Raw genomic sequence first — 17822 nt, 5'->3', positions numbered from 1 at the left:
TTATCCTCTTTACTAAACTAATTATACATATTAATTTTCTTTCTTTTTTTAATGTTTTTTTTAAAACTTTACGATTTTCTCCTATTTTTTAGGCTTTTTTTTTTTTTTTTTTAGTTTACGTTTATTTATTTATTTTCCTGTTTTTTATTTTTGTTTTTGAAGTTATTTTTATAATTTACGTTTTTGTTTTTTGTTTTTTTTGTTCGTTTTTCCTTTTTTGAGTTTACGTTTTTTTTTGTTTTTTTAATTCTAAATCGAGATTGACATTTATATCGTATTCGAGTTGATGAAAATATAAGATAAAGTTTGATTTGGCATTTAGAAAATAATGACCAACTTCTTTAATTTATTATAAGTAAAAGAATTGAGATTAAGAATCAAGGCTATACTAATCAAACAGTATCCGCCGTCATGTAATATCAGAGAAAATTGACTACCTAAATTTGTTAATATAATTTCCAAAACCTTAAACACAATTAAATGAAACGTAATAATAATTGGTAGGATGGAAATGCCAAATAACGTAACCACGATTCCCACGTGATCCACACGTTTCCGTTCAGATTCGTGCTCCCGACTCTCACAGGACACGAAACATTGGAGATCACGTCGAAGCAACGTTGACCGTTCGATCCTTCTACGTCTCCTTCGTCTGCCGGCCCAGGAAAAGGGGCCGCTTCTTCCTCGCTCCGTTTACTGCAGTCAAACAAGGAGGACTACAGGACCGAGATCCACACCGAGGCCATCCTGTACGCAGACAGAGAGAAGTAGCGTCTGGCGAAGGAAAGTAAGGATTTTTTTTTTTTTTTCTATAGGTTGCGATTCGTTTGTTTACTTGGAGGTTTTTTTAGTTTTCCCGATATTTTTCCAAATCTATCCGGCGATCTTGCTTGCAATTAGGAAATTATATACTCACAGAGAGGTAGCGTCAGGAGAAGAGCGGTAAGGATTGTTTGCTGTAGATTGCAATTCGTTTGCTTTAATAAAGGCTTTTAGTTTCACCGCTGTTGATCTCGTTCCAGATCTCAGAATCCGGCCTGTTCCGGTATCTTTCCGGCGATCTATCTCGTGAACGCCTCGATGCAGAACGCCAATGGATCTACTGCTGGTTCCAGCTCCGCATCGGGTGAAGCATCTGCTCCCCTGAGGAATTCCAAGCGGCCCAAGTGTAATCCATCATAAAAAAATTGTTCTTTTTTTGGTTCTTCGATTCTTCTTCCTCTTCTCCTCCGCTTCCCCCTAATTGAAGTAACGTTTGTAAAGCCTTTTCGTGCTCATTGGTTTTTCTAGGACCTTTTTGTTTCTTCATCTGCTGAGGTTTTATTTGATTCTTAAATTGATCTTTGTTCCCAAATATTGATCATTATTCATGGAAAGCTAATTATTTCTTTTGCAAATGCAGATTCAAGATTTACACAGCAGGAGCTTCCAGCATGCAAACCTATTCTCACACCAAGATGGGTAAAGATTTAATCTTTTCCCTTGTAGATATTAAAGTTGATGCTAACATCAAAATGCAGGCAGAGGCAGACATATTTTACTATTGTCACATCATGTTTTTTAGGTTATCTCCGTGTTTACTCTCATTGGCATCATCTTTGTCCCAATCGGCCTTGCAGCACTAGCGGCTTCCAACAAGGTAAGGTATTGTAAATTCCTTTTATATCAGAATACCGGTTCCATGGATTTGGAAGTATCAATGTCGTAATGGAAATTTTGTCTATGCTCGATCAGGTTGTCGAGATCGTGTATCGTTATGATGATGATTGTGTTCCACCAAACATGGTTAACATGAAGGTTGCATACATTCAGAATGATACGATAGACAAAACTTGCACTAAAACTCTTAAGGTATGGACCAATCCCTTTATTAGATTATAGATTCAAGATACAAATAATCAACAGCGAGGATTTATCTTAACTTATATACTACATATTGTCATTACAGGTGCCAAAGCACATGAGTCAACCTATTTATGTGTATTATCAACTGGACAACTTCTACCAGAACCATAGGAGGTAAGCACCCAGATACCCTCTAAATATAAAGATGCCATGGAACTTTGAAGGAACTGCTAGTTTCTGTCAGTGTCTGTTTGTCTATTTTAATGCATTGCATTATCTATCCAAGCTTTCATGAATCAGGGTATTATCGCAAGCTTGACTTGTTATCTCAACAAGAATGCAGGTATGTGAAGAGCCGAAATGATGCACAATTGCGGAAAGCTAGTGAGGCAAATGAAACCAGTGGTTGTGATCCAGAAAGGACAGCAAACGGTGCGCCAATTGTTCCGTGCGGTCTTATAGCATGGAGTTTGTTCAATGATACGTATAGCTTCGCCATCAGAAACAGAAATTTGACGGTGAACAAGAAGGATATTTCTTGGAAGAGTGATAGGGATCACAAGTTTGGAAAAGACGTCTATCCAAGGAATTTCCAAAACAGCACTCTGAGAGGTGGTGCGAAACTCAACCTAACAAAACCAGTGAGAATCTTCTCTTTGTAGTAATCTTCTCTTTCTACTGTTTGCTCAACTTCAGCTTCCTTCTTCAATAACATAAGCCATCAGTGAGGGGTATAAGAGTGACTTGGTAATGCAATTATGTTGGTCCAGTTGAATAATAAATCTCTCAATTGATTTGTCATCAGCATTTAGTTATATTTTAGTTCTGCTATTCCTCCAAGTTTAGTCAATTCTTGATGCCTATGCAAAGCAAGCACTGTTTGTGTTGGCTTAGCGTGTCACGTTTTGCAAATTGAGAATTGTTTCAACGGACAAACTAATGGGGCCTGTTCATTCATGTGTACAGTTGAGCGAACAGGAAGACCTGATTGTTTGGATGCGTACTGCTGCACTTCCGACATTTCGGAAGTTGTATGGGAGGATTGAGCAGGACCTTGTTATTAACGATGCTATTACCGTTCAACTGCAAAATAACTACAACACTTACAGCTTCAGTGGCAAGAAAACATTGGTGCTATCAACATCAAGTTGGATTGGCGGGAAGAATGACTTTCTTGGCATTGCTTATCTGACTGTTGGAGGCTTATGCTTCTTTTTAGCTGTGGCATTCACCATCGTCTACTTGGTAAAACCAAGGTGAGTTTGGCTGATTGATTACCTAGTAATGCATGGTATACTACCACGACTAAATCAATATATTGCAATCGTTCTAATCTCAAAGCAGAAACTAAAAGAACTAGCTTAACTAAATTTTATCATTGTCAGCCTGTGTGCTGCTGTGTCTGACTTTGGTGTTGATATGAGTGATGCATAAAGCTATTTCTGTGGCAACTAAACATTTGAAGATCTTTCTTAGTAGCAAACTATAAGTAAACTAGTGTTGTATCAAGAGTTATACTTCCATTGTCTTGAAAAATAACTTTATAATGCATTCTTTAATATTATGGTTTTATTTTTTTAAAGTACAAATGGTCCATAGTTTTCTCCTTCATTGAATAGTTTAATATGATTTTTTATTATTCTACACACGCATGCTTGTAATGTTCTAATAGCTTCAACCATTTGGTTAATATCTACTTTGCAGGAAGCTTGGGGACCCTTCGTACTTGTCATGGAATAGAAACCCTGCCGGCCACTAAGTTTTCCCAAGGAATATTTCAATTTCTGCTTGTTCGCATCTATTTCATTCCATTTTCAGAGAAAACGTTATGAATCAGTTGTCTTCGGTTTGTTCATAAGTCAGTCAACAACTTCATCAATTGTTAAAATTGTTTTCTGTCTTTTAATCGTAGAAGTAATATCATTTTGGATGTTGACAAATTAGTATTTATCATAAACAAGTTTCAAGGATTATTTTCTTTGAAAAAGAAAAAGATTATTATAAGGCTATTTGCTTGCACCTGTATCATTTCATCTTTAATTATTGATTTAGAGTGGGCATGGATTATACCCGACCTTAGAACATCCGCATTAGATATTTTATTTAAAAATTTTATCTTAAAATTTAAATAATAGGATAGTTAATAAATTTTTACATCAGTTATCCTATTTATTCTCTAAATTATGTATTTAATGTTTCTAAATTTAAAAAATGAATTTTATTTCTTAAAAAAATATAGATTCGTTATTTTAGTGGTCCTCCTAGTGTCGGTCTTACGGATATGAAGGGAGGTACATGTAGGTACATAGGTCATAGGTACATTGTGGGATAAATCCTAAGTTATCAGTTTCTAAGAATCGATCCTTAATCATTACGCCAGAGATGTCATGTGTCCACCGTCTAGGGGTTGGATTCTATTATCTAAATATTATAGAGGAGAGAGAAAAATAGGAAAGTTGATATAAGGCATATTGAAAGATGGATATCTAAATTTAATAAAGTAATTTTTTATCTTAAATTATATATTTTGGATAGGAAAGTTGGCGTGGATGCTTTTATTTTATATATCCGAATTATTTTCAAAATATTTTATTGGAATTAACTATGTAGTTTCAAATATGAAATTCATTTAAAATAATAATATTGGATTAAAATAATAATATTGGATTAAAATAATTATAGTTTATTATTTTAGTAATGATATGGTAAAAAATTAAGGATGAACAGAATAACAGGCAGTTTTAATTTTGGGATAGTTGAAAATAATAGAATATAAGAATGTATTTGGTTTGCCTTATTTTCATTTTCTGAAAAATACGTGTTTTTCATTTTTTAGAAAATGATTTTTTCGTGTTTTTCGTTTTCTTAAACACTTTCTCATTTTTGTTGGTGCAACCTTAGGTCAAGGTTGACCTGGTTGACCTGACTCGAGTTGACCTGACTCGAGTTATATTTTGATGTTTGACTTAGGAAGATTGTTGGTGCAACCTTAGGTCAAGGTTAACCTAGTTGAGTTGTATTTTGATGGTTGACACTCGTGGAAGAGTTGTATTCTTGATATGGGACAAGAATAGATGTTTGGGAGATTATTAGTGCAACCGTAGGTCAATGTTGACCTGGTTGACCTGATTCGGGAAAGAGTCCAAGTATGGAGACTTGGCAACGGAAAAAGTCCAAGCAGGGAACTTGGCACTGGAAAAGTCCAAGCAGGGAGCTTGGCACGCGAAAAGTCCAAGTGTGGAGACTTGGCACGGGAAAAGTCCAAGTATGGAGACTTGGCACTGGAAAAGTCCAAGAATGGAGACTTGGCACGGAGAAGTCCAAGCAGGGAGTTTGACACGAGGGAAAGTCCTAACTGGGATGTTAGGCAGGAGGAAAGTCCTGGTGAGTGAAGCCAGGCAGTCGGAAAGTCCTAACTGGGATGTTAGGCAGGTGGAAAGTCCTGGTGAGTGAAGCCAGGCAGTGGGAAAGTCCTAACTGGGATGTTAGGTAGTATGGAAAGTCCTGGTGAGTGAAGCCAGGCAGTTTGGAAGTCCTGGTGAGTGAAGCCAGGCAGATTGGAAATCCTGGTGAATGAAGCCAGGTGAAAACCCTAGTGAGTGAAGCTAGGTGGAAGTCCTCGTGAGTGAAGCCGGGCAAGGGAAAATCCAGATGGATCAAGGGTGATCGGACATCTGGTGTTGAGAAGGTCAAGTAGGTCAAGAGAGTGACCGGATACTTGACACGAAGAGAAAAGTCCAAGTGGGTCAAAGGGATTGACCGGACACTTGGTGGGGAGTCTTAGCAGGTCAAGGGAGTGACCGGATGCTAAGCATGATGTACCAACAGGTCAAGGTTGACCGGGTATTGGTTTGGACTTGGTTTGGGCAAAAACCGAGCTCTGGATCGATCAGTGGATCGATCCAGTGATACACTGGGTTATCTGATCGGTCTGGTGACCGATCAGTCACCCTCTTCTGATCGGTCTGCAGACCGATCAGAAAGCGAACAGAAGGCAAAGAGAAAGGAGGGTCCACATGCACCCTGATCGGTCCACAGACCGATCAGGAGACGATCAGAGAACTTGGGCGAGTTCTCTGTGAAGAGGGTTGATCGGTCTGGGGACCGATCAGCACAGGTCCTGATCGGTCCCCAAGACCGATCAGAGAGGATCTGGACCGATCAGGCTTCAGCCTGATCGGTCCACGCACTAGCCGTTGCGACCCAACGGCTAGATTCTGTGTCTTCTTTGTCTTCTTCGCAGGTGCAGGTATAAGACCTCTACAGTAGACGAAAGAGGAGATAACTCTCTTCTTCACGAGACTGTGATTTGAGCTTTGCTGAGCTCTTTGTTTCTGAAGCTTCGTGTGAGCTTCCCTGGCTGGTCAGCTGCTGCTGTTCTTCCGTGAAGTTGCTGCTTCGTCAACGGAAACCAGTCGAAGGCAAGCAAGGTGTTTTACATTCATATTGTCTGTATTTCTTGCTGTATTTCTGTACTTCATTCTTGCTGTTGCAAGAGATATTGTGGTGAGGTTTCTCCACCCAGAAGGAGTTCTTATTAGCCGGTTTTCCGGGGACTCATCCACCGACGGATTGATAGGCTTCGTCCACCTTACGGACACGCCGAGGAGTAGGAGTTTATCTCCGAACCTCGTTACATCGACGAGTTTGAGGTTTGATCTTTCCGCTTTCGTTTCTATTCGTTTTATTTCCGCTGCGCTAACCCTTGTTTGTAGAAACGCGACGATTTGGGGTCGGCTATTTACACCTCCCCTCTCTAGCCTCCGTACGAAGGATCCTAACAAGTGGTATCAGAGCCAGGTTGCTCTTCGACGGATCAACACCCGGGGGAGCACGGGCTAGAGATGGATCTCTATGGAGAAGATGTCACGATTCAACCCTTCTACGAGTCTCACGACAACTTCACATATTGGAAGGTAAGAATGATGTATTTTCTTAGGACTAATATGTTAAATTGGTTTTGTGTACAAGAAGGGTTTTCCCCTCCGATGGATGAGGAAGGAAAACCTATCAAGAAGAAGGAGTGGACGAAAGAGCAAATCCGACAATCCGAAATCAATGATGAGGTAACGAAAATCATTGAATTTTCTTTACCTAATGATATTTTGTGTAAGATAGGAGGATACAATAATGCCAAGGAGTTGTGGAACAACTTGGCCAAACTCCATGAGGAGAGCCCCACTTCAAGCCATGAAGAGGAGCCTAGTGAGCCAAGTAGCTCACATCGTGGAGGTGAGGAATTAGAAGTTGAGGGCTACTCAACATCTAAAGAAGAAGAGGAGGTGAGTTCTTCTTCAAGATCGGAGCACGAAGAAGAAGCTTCTACCTCCAGGAGGGATGAAGAAGAGAGCATCCATCCATCCTCAACCCTAGGTAACTCAAACACTTTAAGTTCAAGTAAATTGCATATAATGTGTTTTGAGTGTAGGGAATTTGGACATTACAAGAGTAAATGTCCAAAGAAGACTAAGAAGACTCCACCGGCGCCAAAGATCAAGGAAGTCGGAGTCCCAAAACGCAAGGGCAAGGAGCACGTGGTGTGCTTCCAATGCAAGCGAAGGGGACATTATCGGAGTCAATGTCCGAGGGGGAGGCAATCTCACAAGGACAAGAGACCGAGCACGTCGATAGGGGGAGTTAAGGCAAACCCTAAGGTAACATTTAAGGCACATTCTTGCAATAATAATAAGACTCATGCTAGTAGTTTTATTGCAATTGTCAAGAATGATAAGCATGATAATCTTAGGAATCGATATATGTGCTTAGGAGCCAAGCATGTTAGCCTAGATAAGAACAATTCTAGAAATGCTAACCCTAGAATTAACTCATCTAAGGCTAAGGAAAATCTAGATAGAAATCTCAAATCATCTAGACACATGCCTAGGAATACCTCAAAGAAAAATGATAAATCAAAACTTGAGGTATTAGAGAAAGAAAATCAAGTCTTGAGGTCAAGACTTGACTCTCTAGAAAAGGCTCTTAAGGATTTGACTCTAGGGTCTAGGGGTCAAAAACCCAAATCCAAGGACAAGAAAGGTTTGGGTCACAAACCTAAGTCCCAATTGGTCAAGCCCACTTATCATAATGTTTCATTCGAGTATGGAACAAAACCTAGGGCTAGGAAGACCATTACCAAGGTCACAAGGGGAGTCACCCCCATAGTTGACCTTGATGAGACCCAAATGACCAAGGCTTTAAAGCCTAAGAGGGTCATTATGAGGGTTGCTAGGGAAGTTATCCCTAGTGAATATTTAGTGAACCCAATGAGCTCTAATAGGTATTGGGTTCCTAGGAGCATCTTCTCTACCTCATAGATGGGTTAGAGAGTGTCAACTCCGATTAGAAGGGTAGTTAACCCAACTTTGAGGAAATTGACACTCAAGGAGCATTTTCAAGGTTTTTGGGAACCTTTGAAAATGAAATGGAACAATCATTAATATTTACTCCTTGGAAGAGATAAATGTGCCTAAAGATTGGAAATTTCATTTTTAATCTCAATTGGCACAATTTGGGAAAATCTAGAGAACTCTCGAAAAAAAAAAAATGAAACATGCCAAGTTTTGAGGATAAATTTGATCTTTAAGTGGCATGAATTAATCTAGAGTTCAAGAAGTGTCAAAATTAAGATTTTGGCATTTTGGGGCAATGTAGGATTAAATTTGAAGTTAGCCAAGTGGTTAAGGATACTTAGATAGGTAATCTAGGTATATTTATTTATGCTAAATCTTGCCATGATTGTTTGCCCTCACATGTCATGACATCATGTTTAGTTTTATTATCATTTGAAATGTCATGATAATGCTTAGGCTAGTTTTTATGTCATGTTTATTTAAGTTTCATACTTTATGCCATGACATCATGACATTGGCACATGTTTTCATTTATGATACCATTTTATGCCATGTCATCATCTCTTGCATTAATAATCAATTGAATTGATTTAAGGATGAAAAACACATTTTGATATTGAGATCAAATTTGTGTTTAGAAAATGCATGAGACCTTAGTCTAAGATACCTAAACCCATATCTCACATCAAAATTGCCATGTATGTGTTTGATACACTTTAGATGTGTGTGAGATATTAGGATCATGAATTAGGATCAAGGTGCATAGTTCTTGTACCTAGATGAGCCTAATTCAAGAAATGGAGGATCATAGGGAAAGCTTGTGTACAAGTCATGTACATTTAGCCCTAAGATTATGGTCCTAAATTAAAAGGGTTTAAAATCATTTCAAAATTGATTTGAAAAACCTTGATGAAGTCATTCTAGTGATAGCATTCATCATTGAACATTGTGATATAAAGTTTACTTAACTTTGAACTATTTCAAAGTCTTTTGAACTTTGTATCAAGATTGAAAAATGGAATCTATTTTCATAGAAAACTATTTTTCCTTGATAGTATATGTTATGAGGAATGTATTCTCAAAATTTCATAATTTTTGAAATTTTCTGGAATTTGTTGTGAGTTTCTGAATTTCGGGAGAAGGAAATCAGAACTCGAATATGTCCAAAGCTGGATCGGTCACTGGACCGATCCAGGGAAGACTGGATCGGTCTGGGGACCGATCCAGAGGGGTCCTGATCGGTCCGGTGACCGATCAGGCGTGCTGAATTTGCTGAATTTTGACTAGTTGTCTGAAATTTTAGCTCGGGAAGGTGGTGTGTTGGATTTCTAAAGGTGTGAAACTCTCCAAGACATTGTTGGTGCAATGGTCAAGGGGGAGTTGACTTTTAGGGGGAGTTTTTACTCCTAAAGACTTGAGTGATATGGGATTATCACTAAGTTGATTGTTGTGTTTAGTATCAAGGGGGAAATTAAGAGTTTCAATGAAAGGTATGGGACTTTCATTAGGAAGAAACTCTTGACCTTGATTCCCTCTTTTTGATGTGTGTCAAAAAGGGGGAGAGATGTCGGGGGAGAAAGGGAGAATGTTCAAGGAAGAACATTGAAGAACATTGGGAAACCTAAGTTAGGTTATCGGATTAACCTAACTTGATTATGGTTTTGTCAAACATCAAAAAGGGGGAGATTGTTGGTGCAACCTTAGGTCAAGGTTGACCTGGTTGACCTGACTCGAGTTGACCTGACTCGAGTTATATTTTGATGTTTGACTTAGGAAGATTGTTGGTGCAACCTTAGGTCAAGGTTGACCTAGTTGAGTTGTATTTTGATGGTTGACACTCGTGGAAGAGTTGTATTCTTGATATGGGACAAGAATAGATGTTTGGGAGATTATTGGTGCAACCGTAGGTCAATGTTGACCTGGTTGACCTGATTCGGGAAAGAGTCCAAGTATGGAGACTTGACAACGGAAAAAGTCCAAGCAGGGAACTTGACACTGGAAAAGTCCAAGCAGGGAGCTTGGCACGCGAAAAGTCCAAGTGTGGAGACTTGGCACGGGAAAAGTCCAAGTATGGAGACTTGGCACTGTATGGAGACTTGGCACGGAGAAGTCCAAGCAGGGAGTTTGGCACGAGGGAAAGTCCTAACTGGGATGTTAGGCAGGAGGAAAGTCCTGGTGAGTGAAGTCAGGCAGTGGGAAAGTCCTAACTGGGATGTTAGGCAGGTGGAAAGTCCTGGTGAGTGAAGCCAGGCAGTGGGAAAGTCCTAACTGGGATGTTAGGTAGTATGGAAAGTCCTGGTGAGTGAAGCCAGGCAGTTTGGAAGTCCTGGTGAGTGAAGCCAGGCAGATTGGAAATCCTGGTGAGTGAAGCCAGGTGAAAACCCTAGTGAGTGAAGCTAGGTGAAAGTCCTCGTGAGTGAAGCCGGGCAAGGAAAAATCCAGATGGATCAAGGGTGATCGGACATCTGGTGTTGAGAAGGTCAAGTAGGTCAAGAGAGTGACCGGATACTTGACACGAAGAGAAAAGTCCAAGTGGGTCAAAGGGATTGACCGGACACTTGGTGGGGAGTCTTAGCAGGTCAAGGGAGTGACCGGATGCTAAGCATGATGTACCAACAGGTCAATGTTGACCGAGTATTGGTTTGGACTTGGTTTGGGCAAAAACCGAGCTCTGGATCTATCAGTGGATCGATCCAGTGATACACTGGGTTATCTGATCGGTCTGGTGACCGATCAGTAACCAAACAGTATGCTACTGTATGTTATCTGATCGGTCCGCACCGATCGGAAGCAAGGCAAAGAGAAAGGAGGATCGGTCGTGGACCGATCCACATCCTCGATCGGTCCACGACCGATCAGAGACGATCGAGAACTTGGGCGAGTTCTGTGAAGAGGTTGATCGGTCCGGGACCGATCAGGACTGACCCTGATCGGTCCCCAAGACCGATCGAGGATCGGACCGATCGGGCACCTGATCGGTCCACGACCAGCCGCGTGAAGCCCGATCGGTCACGCACAGCCGCATGCACCAACGGCTAGATTCTGTCTTCTTTGTCTTCTTCGCAGTGCGTATAAGACCTCTACAGAGACGAAAGAGGAGATAACTCTCTTCTTCACGAGACTGTGATTTGAGCTTTTTGAGCTCTTTGTTTCCGAAGCTTCGTGTGAGCTTCCAGTCGACGGTTCTTCCGTGAAGTTGTTGCTTCGTCAACGGAAACCAGATGAAGGCAAGCAAGGTGTTTTACATTCATATTGTCTGTATTTCTGTACTTCATTTTTGCTGTTGCAAGAGATATTGTGGTGAGGTTTCTCCACCCAGAAGGAGTTCTTATTAGCCGGTTTTCCGGGGACTCATCCACCGACGGATTGATAGGCTTCGTCCACCTTACGGACACGCCGAGGAGAAGGAGTTTATCTCCGAACCTCGTTACATCGACGAGTTTGAGGTTTGATCTTTCCGCTTTCGTTTCTATTCGTTTTATTTCCGCTGCGCTAACCCTAGTTTGTAGAAACGCGACGATTTGGGGTCGGCTATTTACACCTCCCCTCTCTAGCCTCCGTACGAAGGATCCTAACAATTTTCTTAAAAATGAACGTGGAAAACGTAAACTAAACGCGTTTTTCATTTTCTCAGAAAATGAAAACAGAAAATAAGGAAAACATAAATCAAACGTCCCCTAAAATTTTAGAAAAAAAAAATGAGTATAGTATGAACATATTTATTAAAATTAATGATAATAAAGACATTAAAAGCACAATAAAAAGACGATATCTTTCAAGATAGAGAAAAGATTTAATATCTAGTATTTAAAAAATATATCTAGAATTTTCTAGATGAACGTACTTAAAAAATTTATGGTGTTTTTGCTTTTAAGATATAGAACACTTATTATATTATTTATAATTAAAATAGAAAATATTTCCTTATTAAAAAGGTCAATTTGAAGCAACAAAAACAAATTTTTTGATAGATTTTTTTTTTCAGAAAAATAAATGAAAACTTCACGTTAAATTGGATTAAAAAAACCTAGAATTTGAGTCCCGAAAAATGTCCCAACCAGCCCTGTTTTTCAAGTCACAGTTTGTTTTGAACAAAATTTAAATACATTATTTTTGGAGCATTTTAATAAGAATAAATAATACTTTTACTTATAGTAAATACAATTTTGTATGATTTTTAGGACATATTATAAAAATTTATATTATCCTTTATTTTAATATGTGTTGTATTTATTTAATTTGAAAAAATGAAATCTTTGAAATAACATGAAAAGAATGTTTAAAAAAAAGCATAATGCAACAGACACATGTAAATATGGTTTCTTTCATGATTCTATTTGCCTCTCGTTTCTTATCAATCGTTTTAGAAGCTAAACGATTTGAATTCAAACACAGTCTATCTCCATCAAATTGAAATTATTTTAATATAATTTATAAAATATCGTGCATGGAAATTTATAATTCCACGTAATCACACCTATAGAAGATTCACAACGCTAATAGAGACCGGCATATTCTTCTGGCGTCAATACGATGGCGTGAGACGGCGTTCACTATTTACAAAAAAAAAAAAATAGCCACCGGCATATTCTTCTGGCGTGAATACGAAAGAATTATTTTAAAAATATATCGCTAATAAAGATGGATTAATATTTTTCCCATCTTTATTGGTGGCGGATCAGATTATTCAGTCTCTATTAATGACGAATTAAATTATTTTCTATCGCTAATAGAGATAGAATAATTTAGTTTCCATCGTTGATAGCCACGACTTAATTAATTCATCACCATATTCATGTTATGGCTGTAGTGGGCTGAGGGCTCACACAGGCGTTAAAATGAGAATCATTTCCTTACATGGTAGCTTCCTATAACATCAAATCAAATAGAAAAAGTGATACAATATAAATTACGAGGGAAATCATTTAAAAAAAACATCTATCACCATAAATGATCTAAATCATATAGTAATTTTATTACATAAATAATTAAAAAATGTAATATGGATGAATGAATTTACTTGTCGATCGGTATAGTCATCCAGAATAATGAGCTTTCTAATTAATTAATTAATTATGTTCGTCAAATTTGACGTAACATTAATGTGATGTGTTAACATATGAATGGACACAACCAAGTATGCCTACGTGTATGCTGGTGAGTTTGCCACATTTCTCCATCGTATATCTCGGTACCAATATCATATAAGGATTTCACCTAATGTAATGAACTCAATTTTATATAATGAACTCAATTTTATAGATCCAATATATTAAACGAGATTTAGTTAAGAATAAAATGTAAACTCTACTATAGATAATTTTATAATTCAAAGTTTCGTATGCACAATCTCATTAAATAATATCATGTACGAACTATATCTTTAGTTTTTTTTAATTTTTTTTAATACATATAATTTAAGCTTAGTCCATCTCTTATTTCTCGATCCGTCTCTAACTATATCTTTGCATTTAACTGGATTAAAATACAAAACCTCTAATATTTATATTTTACGACATATTATATTTATCCGTCGCTATTAGAGGTATATTATTTTATATCCTATCGCGGTTAGAGACAGAATAATTGATTTTCGTTGCTAAACCTTAGTATTTCAACCAACTAAAAATGTTATTTTATGATGGATTAGCCATCCCTATTAGCGACGGATTAGTTTATTTTTCGTCACTAAATTTGGGATATTAGGTTTTTATGCGAACTCTTCCCTTTACGTGATTGGTGATTTTCGACGAATCTTGTGCTCCTGCGAATCAAGTGCTTCGGCGATCTCTCCTCCCTTCTCCGGCTTCTCCTCCGGTGTTTAGGTACTCATCTTCTCCCTCTTCTCCTCTGTTTCTCCTCCTTCGACACTACTCGTCCAGAGCCGACAGTGATCGGTACTGCGCTTCCTGTGCCTATCGCTACCGACATTGCGCGGCTAGTGCAAGTCATGGCTGACACTGCTAGGCCAGTGTAGGCCGTGATCGACACTACTCGGCCAGTGCAAACCGCAGTCGACACTGCTCGGCCAGTGTTGGTCATGACTAGCACTACTCGGCCAGTGTAAGCCGCAGTTGACACTGCTCGACCAATGTTGGTCGTGACCGACACTGCTTAGCCAGTGCTGGCCATGGCTGGCACTGCGCGGCCAGTGTAAGTCGCGACCGACACTTCACGGCTAGTGCCGATTGCGACTGACACTGCTTGACTGCGACCGATTCTAATCGGGCATCGCTAATATTGGATGATATCATATTTGCATAGTTTGATAACTTGATAAATAATTTGCATAATTTCATGAGACATAAATGATTACGATTTAATCATGCTTAGTTTGACATGATTAACTATGTTAGAAATTTTATTTCATTAGAATACAATGTATATGGACAAAGTTTGGATGTACAATTAGTTAGACAATAAATTTATCGACCAAAATTTTTTTTTACTAGGGTTGAAGAGTTTGTGAACTTCGTCAAGTCTTATCCAAAATGTTTGAATGTTGCTGAGTTAAATCGTCCATGTAATCCGCGTAGATGTAGAAATATAACTTTATGTGATGAGAATACAGTGAAAACCCATATATGTAGGTATGAGTTTGTTCTAAATGATTACAATTGATATTATCATGGAGAGTCGTATATATTTGACCAAATTGAACCTTCCATTGTATCGTTATCCTACTTGATTGCTCCAGAGGAATCATCGAGGCATGAGAATGCAACACAATCAATAGTTTATGATACAATGAATGTATATGATCAATCAAATATAGAGGAAACACCTATGCCCGAAGTTTAGAAAATGTATGATACGTTGAAGGATAGTGAAACATAATTGTGGGAAGATATTCCTTCTGACCATTTTCAACTATCAATTACTACATGATTACTGAACATGAAGGCAAAATATCATTTCTCTGAATGATGTTATGATGAAATGTGTCAATTGATATAAGAGTTGCTCCTCGCTGATAACTATATGACAGATATCTTCTATAATACAAAGAAATTGATTAGATTTGAGTTTATCAGTAGAGAAGATTCATTATTTTATCAATAATTGTATGATTTTTTAGAATGAAGATAATAAACTGATGGAATGAAGAATGTGTAATCAGTTGTGTTATAAGCAAACTAGTGGCATGCCTAGGAAGAAGAAGAAAAATATTCTGATAAAAGTCATGTATCACTTTCCGTTAACTGCTAGGCTCCGAGGCTTGTATGTATCTGCCACAACAGCAAGCCACATGAGGTGGCATCAAACCATGTACACGAAGGAGATATAATGTATCATCCTTGTGGCTCACCTGTGTGGAAACATCTTGATACAATATTTTTCTCCTTTGCGATAGAACCGCATAATGTGAGACTTGGACTTTCTGTAGATGGATTTCAGCCTTTTGAAACTTATGGACAACAATATTCATCTTGGCCAGTTATATTAACACCATATAACTTACCTCCATGGATGTGCATGAAAGATGAATTCATATTTCTTATTGTACTTATTCCATGTCTTCAGAATTCAAAAGGACAAATATATATTTTTTTATAATATTTGATTGGTAAACTAAATCATTTATGGAATATAGGGTCTGAAACTTATGACATTGCATGTAAATCAAATTTTACAATGCATGCTACTTTGTTATAGACGATTAGTAATTTTTCAACATACTTAATGTTGTCAAGATAGAGCATGACTGACAAGTTAGCATGTCAACATTGATTGAGTAAATCTGATGCCTTTTCATTGTCTTGCATTGGAAAGATATCCTGGTTTGATAATCATAAATTTTTTTTACTAGTTGACCTATTCAGACGAAATAAGAAAAATTTCAAAAGGAATGAAATAGTTAGAAACTTCCTCCAGTATCAAAGTTAGGTGAAGAAGTTCTTGATGAATTTGACAGTTATGGATTTCTCCCAGTATATCCAGATAGTTCTGATTATATAGACAAGTACATTATTAGAGTGAACAAGTGTGGTTAGAGGGAAAAAAATATATCTTAGGAGCTGTCATATTGGAATTATTTACTCATTCAGCATAATTTAGATATAATGCATGTTGAGAAAAATTTCTTTGGTAATATTTTCAATACTGCGATGAATGTTCATGGGAAAACTAATGATCTAACAAAATCATGTGAGGAATTAAGATAATTAGTAAACATACCTGAGTTGCATCAGAATGAAATAACTGATAAATATCCGAAAGCATGTTATACATTAGACGAAGAAGGCAAACAAGTATTATGTACTTGGTTGAAAGCAATCAAATTTCCTAATGAATATGCCTCGAATATGTCTTGTTTTGTTGATACAAACAGATTAAAAATGTTTGGAATGAAGAGTCACGATTGTCACGTATTCATGAAAAGACTAATTCTAATATCATTCCATCACCTACTTCCTAACAATGTTTGGCAAACATTTATAGAATTGAGTCTCGTTTTTTAGAGATTTGACTTCAAGGGTTGTTTTGACACTAGATATACTTTGGCTTCAGATAGACATTCGAATGATACTCAGTAAGCTTGAATGAATATTCCCATCTAGTTTTTTTTTTGATTCTATGGAATATCTACCTGTTTATTTACCTTATGAGGCATAACTAGGAACCCATTTTGTATCAATAATTAATTTTTCTTTGGACCTAGTAACTAAATCCCAAACTTAACTTCTCTCATATTGAGATAATTTATCTTGTATTGCTAAAATTCAATCCGGATCAATCAAGGCATCATCAATAGTTTTTGATTTAATTTGAGAAATTAAAGCTACTTGACTTCCTTCATTTCTAAAGTAAGATCGAGTTCTCACCCCTTTTGTGATATCTCCTACTACTTGATCTAAGGCATGATTAACATGGATCCTAGTATGTCTTGATTCTTTATTTGTTGTAAATTTTGGGTTCAAGTAGTAGAGTTTCAATTTTCTCACTATCACTCTCTTGGTTCTCACCCTTGATCATTTTTCTCACTTAATGTTATTCTCTCTAATCCAAATTGTAACTCTTCATCATTTGCTTTAGTAGGATTTGAGAGAGGATTTTCTTTAAACACAATATTTAATGATTCTTCAACTAATTTAGATGTTTTATTGTAAATTCAATATACTTTGCTATGACTTGAGTAACTTATAAGAATACCCTCATCCGTCTTAGTGGAGAAATTTTTTAATTGATCTTTGGTGTTTAGGATGTAAATCTTACATCCAAATACTCTAAGATATTTAATTGTAGTTGATTTACCATCATGAGGTGTTTTTTCTTAAAAATCTATGTATTAATGTTTGATTTTATACATAACAAGTCGTATTAATTGCTTCAGCCCATAAGTAGCTATGAAGTGAATATTCATTCAACATGCTCCTAGCGGCCTTTTGCAAGACCTTATTTTTCTTTTCAACAACTCCATTTTGTTGAGGAGTCCTAGGGGTGGAAAATTCATGTTTATAACCTTTTTCCATACAAAAACAAATGAACCTATCTTTTTCAAATTTCACCTTCATGATCACTTCTTATTTTGTTTATCTTGTGATTCCTTTCATTTTCTATCCTTTTACAAAAAGTAATCAAGGTATCTAAAGTTTGATCCTTATGTTTTAAGAAAAATACCCATGT

General features: G+C 37.4%; 1 protein-coding gene across 2 annotated transcripts; it reads left to right on the top strand.

Moving 5' to 3' along the window:
- Positions 1 to 627: 627 nt before the first annotated feature.
- LOC121996187 (ALA-interacting subunit 3-like) lies at positions 628 to 3820 on the top strand. Of its 2 annotated transcripts, none has more exons than XM_042550047.1 (10): positions 628 to 787; positions 852 to 942; positions 1023 to 1168; positions 1403 to 1461; positions 1565 to 1639; positions 1735 to 1851; positions 1949 to 2019; positions 2189 to 2486; positions 2812 to 3101; positions 3550 to 3820. In XM_042550047.1, exons 3-10 carry the CDS (start codon positions 1081 to 1083, stop codon positions 3602 to 3604), a joined length of 1053 nt encoding a protein of 350 aa, XP_042405981.1. In that variant the 5' UTR covers positions 628 to 787; positions 852 to 942; positions 1023 to 1080; the 3' UTR covers positions 3605 to 3820. The 2 variants fall into 2 exon arrangements, with proteins under 2 accessions (XP_042405981.1, XP_042405980.1); XM_042550046.1 differs by having other exon boundaries at positions 633 to 787; positions 901 to 942.
- The last annotated feature ends 14002 nt before the right edge of the window (positions 3821 to 17822 follow it).

Source organism: Zingiber officinale, chromosome 6A (genome assembly GCF_018446385.1).
Source record: "Zingiber officinale cultivar Zhangliang chromosome 6A, Zo_v1.1, whole genome shotgun sequence".
NCBI lineage: Eukaryota > Viridiplantae > Streptophyta > Magnoliopsida > Zingiberales > Zingiberaceae > Zingiber > Zingiber officinale.
This window is presented reverse-complemented; position numbering and strand designations above follow the sequence as displayed.